Source organism: Theobroma cacao, chromosome 4, assembly GCF_053813885.1.
Source record: "Theobroma cacao isolate CCN51 chromosome 4, ASM5381388v1, whole genome shotgun sequence".
In the NCBI taxonomy this organism is placed as follows: domain Eukaryota; kingdom Viridiplantae; phylum Streptophyta; class Magnoliopsida; order Malvales; family Malvaceae; genus Theobroma; species Theobroma cacao.
The window spans coordinates 35,285,284-35,291,283 of NC_142642.1; the positions used below are offsets into that span (position 1 = coordinate 35,285,284).

General features: G+C 34.8%; 1 protein-coding gene across 1 annotated transcript; it reads right to left on the minus strand.

Annotated features, from left to right (window-relative positions):
- Positions 1 to 3,107: 3,107 nt before the first annotated feature.
- Positions 3,108 to 4,297, minus strand: LOC108661629 (F-box/kelch-repeat protein At3g06240-like). Its single transcript, XM_018119097.2, has one exon. The coding sequence runs from the start codon at positions 4,260 to 4,262 to the stop codon at positions 3,108 to 3,110; it is 1,155 nt and encodes a 384-aa protein (XP_017974586.2). The 5' UTR covers positions 4,263 to 4,297.
- Between the last annotated feature and the right edge of the window lie 1,703 nt (positions 4,298 to 6,000).

Here is a 6,000-nt window from a genome sequence, read left to right on the forward strand (position 1 = left end):
GATTGAATTGGTTCATTCTGTCCTGCTGTGTTAGCCAAAAATTTCAGTATTTTTCCCTTGACCATTTTCTTTCACTAAGCACCACAAATGACTACTTACAGGATAATTTTTTCTCCTATTCTGTGCTCCATTTTCTAGTTTGAAATTGCAGGATCCTTCACTCTATTGCCTGTATTCACTACTCACACATTGTGTCTACAAAGCAAATCAAGCTGCTGCTAAAAAAATGAAGTTCGATAATCATATTAATGAATTAATTTGAACCTACGATCTGCAGTAGAATATATAAAAAGTGTTTATCAATGGAATACTACTCCTCTGCAATACTTTATTAAAATCATTGCTTAGCAGTGCTAAATTTTTGCTTTTAAACTCTTTGTATTCATAAATCTTCTCAAAAAATGAACAGATGCTATAAGAATTCCTTTCTTTGATATCTACCTAAGTTCTTGCCTTTTCATAATGATCTAAATGTTTGATATCTTCAATTAGGGTATTAATTATGCCATAGTCCTTTTGAAGGTGCTGCCTTCTTTGTCTCCGTTGAAATCCCTGATGGTCACCCTTACGAACCTCCCAAGATCAGATTCATAACCAAGGTACAGCATTCTAAGTTGTCTCATTTCAAGCAATTCTAGTGACTTTCGCAATAACATCCCTGGCTCAGAATTAAAAGCATTCAGTCTTGTGTCTAATGATTAACTCTGCTCCCTTCCAGACATCAGTGCTTTTTATTCTAATGTATAGGTTTATGTTAACTATGGTATACTTGGTATTACATAAAGATCACTCAATAAAACAGTGAATTTTCGGAAACTTGAGCTTGGAGTAGCTCTGGAAAGGACTCCAAAAAGTTCACTGGAATAAAACCATCCTTAATATCAGAAACAGAACCTCCAGGCGGGTGGACAGAACTAAACCCTGAAACAAATAAACTTGGATGGTGTTCATTCACAACATCCTGTCTGATAAATCCAGGAATGTTTTTCAACAAATTGGCACCAGGAGCCTCCTCTGCTGAAGAACTGGAATTGGAACTTGAAAGCAGCCTAGCAGGTGATGGTGATGATGATAACTTACTTCCGCTGCCACTTCCATTTTCGTGACAAGCAGTACCAGATAAAGCACCCCAAATGATCGGATCATTGAAAATTTTTGGACCTGTTGCCATGCCATAAATATAAGATGGCGACTCCTTGTTCATGGAGGTTTCCGTTTTAGGAAACTGGTTTTCCATAATCATAATTTCGGCCGAAAACAGAACAAAGATGAGAAGGAGATAGAAAAATGATGCAAATGAAAGTTGTATGCTTTAGATATGAAGGTTTCTGCTAAAGCCTTACTAAAATAATATTTATGGGAAATTACTTTATGTTTATAAAAGATAAGTCATTGACTCATTGTCCGAGTCAGATTTGCTTGCTCAAAAAGAATAAGGTCACCACCTACCAATTTCCCTACGCATTCGTGCTAGCCATTCTCGATGTCTATACACAAACCAATCAAAAACTTACAGATCAGGCTTTCTTGGCTTACCTGTCATCTAGGGTTCTCATTACTTCTTAGGATAGTGTATATTCTCCCATGACAATGACTTCAAGAACCTCAAAAAACCTTTATTTCCATAGCATAATTATATTGTGCTCCTTTTAATCAATAACCTGTGATTTTCTCAAGCACTCACATGTCTTATTCATCCCCTTTTACTTTCAAATTTTAATTTAAAATGAAGGTCAGACCTTGCAATGAGACAATAATTAATTGTTGTTATAGTTGTTAGAGCAGAAAAAAAATTGCAGTGTAAAAACTTTACATGTAAATATGATATGTTAAATAAAATGTTTTAATATTAATCACTTGGAAATAAAATGTTTTGATCGTTTGTCTACAATTTTTTTTTTTCAATTTATTTCTAAATTTTTGCTTTTAAACTCTGTATTGTATTCACAAATCTCCTCAAAAAATGAATAATGATGCTATAAGTTGTACCATAATAAAATAATCAAATTTACATTTTTATTCTCTTATTAATTCACTTAAACATTTTATTTTCTATTTTATAATTTTTCTTGGATAATTGAAATACCATTTTGTGACAACAACCTTGATTTAATTATTGACTAATACTTTACCTAAATGAATGCAGTAAAAAATTTCTTTCTCGAATTCCATTTCAATGGTAAGGTCTTGCAATTATTAGGTTTTAAATGTTTGAATCTCACCGAGTGTAAATTTGATTTAAATTTAATTATGTTAACTTATTTCTTATATTGAATTTAATTATGATATCATCTTTATTAAAAATTATACAATTGCATATACGATATAATTTTGATTTGTGAATGGAACTCTCATAAAAAAAAAAAGTCTTTTCACCTTATTATTGTCAAATTTCATGATATAGTGCATTATTTGAGGGGATATTGACATTGGTTTCATATCTATGTTAATTGGAATTTGTATACTTGATTCTTAACGTATGAAAATAAAATGTTTTGATTTGCAACTTTTTCAATTTCTAAACAATTTTTTTCCTTTATTTTGTTTACAAGTTGAGCTTTTATTTCTATATCTATTCAATTCTCCTTGAGAAACCAACAATAATACTACAAGTTCTATCATGATAAAAAGTACATATTTACTTTTATGCTCTTATATATATATATATATATATATATATATATTGATGTAATTGATTTTTACTATATAATTTTAGTTTCTGTTAAAACTAAAGTTTTTATACTCTCAATAGAACACCTTAAGGGTGTGTTTTAACAAGAGATTTTAAAGAGAAAGATTTAGGATAAAGTGCATCAATCATTTGTGTCGTTTGTGCAACATTTCATTTACATTATGAAGAAGGAAATGGAAAAGAAAAAATAAAGGAAAAAAGAAAGAAGAAATAAGAAAAAAACAGAAAGGAAAAAAATAAAAGAAAGAAAGAAAAATAGTAAAAAAATAATCAAAAGACAAAAAATTTTAATCTAAAGAAGAGCAATCCAAAAGAAGCTGGTAAGAAGACAGACGAGCCTAATGCCTTGCAGCAAAGATCCATTATATATGTCAGCAAACACCTTCATCTTCAAGTACTGCAACATCAAACTTCATCAATTGCCTACTCTCATGCCATCACAAGCCATCAAGAGTTTTGGTGAAACCAAACTCTTCGTATATGTTATTGCTTGAGACCATTGCCTTATACCACAAACTTTTAGTCTTTTGAATGTGCTTGTCCTCGGATCATACAATTCAAATCTGCTTCTCTTTCCACCTATTGCAAAGAATCGCACATTTTTACTATAGGTAATGAGGACTTCACCATTTTTCATAATGCATATTGGCACCAAATTATGTGGATATGGCAATGTTTGCAGATTCATAATTGTCATGAACTTTGTCCAACCCTGTTTCGTGTTATCCTTCTCTAGTTTCCACATGTCTATGCTACGCCCCTGAAGATTTTGAACCAAACTTAAGCATCCTCCAATCTCCCGCAATGTAAAATCATGTTCCTTATTTACGTCATTAGGCGGTGATAAAGCCTCAAACTTCTCAGATGTTAGATTAAATCTAAGAATCCAAGGAATTATTTTACCCGGATATATAATATTCCAATAAAGGACTCCATCAACAAAAGTCCCTGAAATTAAATCTTCGAAAAAGTTTATAGAAACAGGAAAGCCTTGGATTCTTTTCCATGTATTAGATCTTAGTGAATAGATATATGATAATTCTATCCCATCTATAACATGAACAAATCTTATGAGCTTATAATCATCAGTAGAGTAATCATAGCCGAATCCGAAGGTGTTCCTCTTATTGTTTCCCCTCTTATGGTTACCCAGAGGGCAGGAGAGAGGTAATTTCTTAAACTCTCTTATACTTGGATTCCATAAAATGAGGGTTTTCCTTGACACAACTAGGCATAACAAGCCGTTACAAGAACCTAAAATTTCAAAAAGAAAACGTCTCCTCTTTGGATATATCCGGGGAAAATTAAGCTTGCGTGATGTTTTCTCGAAGCATTCGTACCTCATGAATTGAAGAGTATAAGTAGAAGAGAGAATAAGTTGATGCATATTATTGGATTTGCTTGCTTTAACATGATTGAGGTGTATCCTGATAAAGCCTGGGCTCGTAAGCAAAGCGTTCCAATATTTGGAAAGGCATCGAAAACGTACTATAAATTTTAGTGGAAGTCTAGCCAATATCCCAATGATTAGATCATCATGAATTCGTGCCCTTCTCTTCCGCTTCTTCATGTTTGGCGCCACTCTCTGCTTCCGATCAGGCTGCAGCTGCATACTTGCCAATCCTTTGGATTGAGGTTTCAGTTTCTTATGTTTTTTTAGGGTTTAGGGTGATGGGGGATATTATTTATATACGTTACCAATATTTATATATTTAAACGCCGACTTGTAGAAGCCTAGCGAGAATGTAACAGGTCTTCCTTCTCCGAACAAAACTCGTTAAATACTTTGAGTCCAACTCAACTCTCTCTTCAACTCAAAAGTAACCATGGTGGCTCCAGTCGAGTCCCTTCAATGCTTCGGCCGCAAGAAAACAGCCGTCACTATCACCTACTGCAAGCGCGGACGCTGCCTAATCAAGATCAACGGCTTCCCAATCGTGCTGGTCGAGCCTGAGATCCTCCGCTACGAGCCGATCCTCCCTCGGACGACAACGTTTCACCGGAGTTGACATGAGAATCCGAGTCAAAGGCGGAGGTCACACTTATGTATGCAATTAGGCAAAGCATAGCTAAAGCTCTGGTGGCGTTTTATCAGAACTATGTGGATGAGCAGAGCAAGAAAAAGATTAAGGATATCTCGGTTTGATACGACAGGACGTTGGTCCTGGAGGATCCCAGACCGTTCGAGCCCAAGAAGTTCAGTGTTTGTGGTGGTATTTTTGGTACTTTAGAGGATGGTTTAAGGTTTGAGACAATGGTATTTTGGGCTATTTAAATGCTATGTTTTGAACTTAAAGCTGTCGAATGTTAGGGGCATTACTTTTTAAGTTGTGTTATGGGACTTTATAGTAAATTTGTTGAATTAAGAGTAACTTTGTCTTTGATTGAAACTGGGTTTTTATGACATTGTTCAACTGCCAGTTATTCTAGGACAACAGTAAGGAATTCATGTCCTTAAGCTTTCAGCAGGAACTCCCACTCACAAGGATGGGAGGGGCTGCTTAGGATGGGTGCGTTGGTGTTTCATAAAGCGCATAACTAAGTGGTCGATCTGTTCCCTACCCCATGTCTACTCAGTGTTCTGTTGAATCAAACTCTGGTGCCTGCCTTGGCGTGATCATGTTTTATTGCCAAGGGATAAATTGTTGGTGAAGTTATTGGAATGGCGTAAGAGAAGAGCCAAGGCACCCAGTTATCAGTTGGAACTCGGGTTTTGTTTTTCATATGTAAAATGGAATCCTGACTTCATTATGTTGAATTTCAGTTACTGTTGGTACACAATTTTCATTTCATACCATAACTTTCATAAAAAAAAAAAAAAAAGATTTTCCTGTATGAGTGCATTGGTGAAGATTGAAATTCATAGCTCTAGTTGCTTTGCTAGGCATGTTGAATTTACAAGGCATTGGTGAATCATGAATGTCTCGAGTTATGTTCGAGTTAGATAGTAGATGTTTGTTTATCTCATAGTTAGGAATTGCAGCATACTTATTGTAGTTTACTTGAGCATTTCTTGACATGGTTACCCTTTAATATCTGATTACATGGAGTTCCTTGTATAATTTGAGCGTGCTTTTACCTTACTGGTAGCGGCAATGAGATTGAGATGCGTGTTGCTCTGCTAGTTGTCGTACAATTGCAGCTTCCGTAAACTTGCCAAGAAATGAAAAGCCGATGCATTTTCTGTATGGCAAACTGTGCACCAGTTTTACATGGGTGTAGTTACATCTATCCCTATATTCCTTTCATTTATGATGCCTCTGGCTAATCTCATCTCTGATGAGATGAAGGAATAGAGCTCAAACAAA

What these genes read in the sequence shown, in the direction of transcription:
- LOC108661629 (XM_018119097.2), bottom strand. Translation starts at nt 4,262, where the DNA reads ATGAAGAAGCGGAAGAGAAGGGCACGAATTCATGATGATCTAATCATT.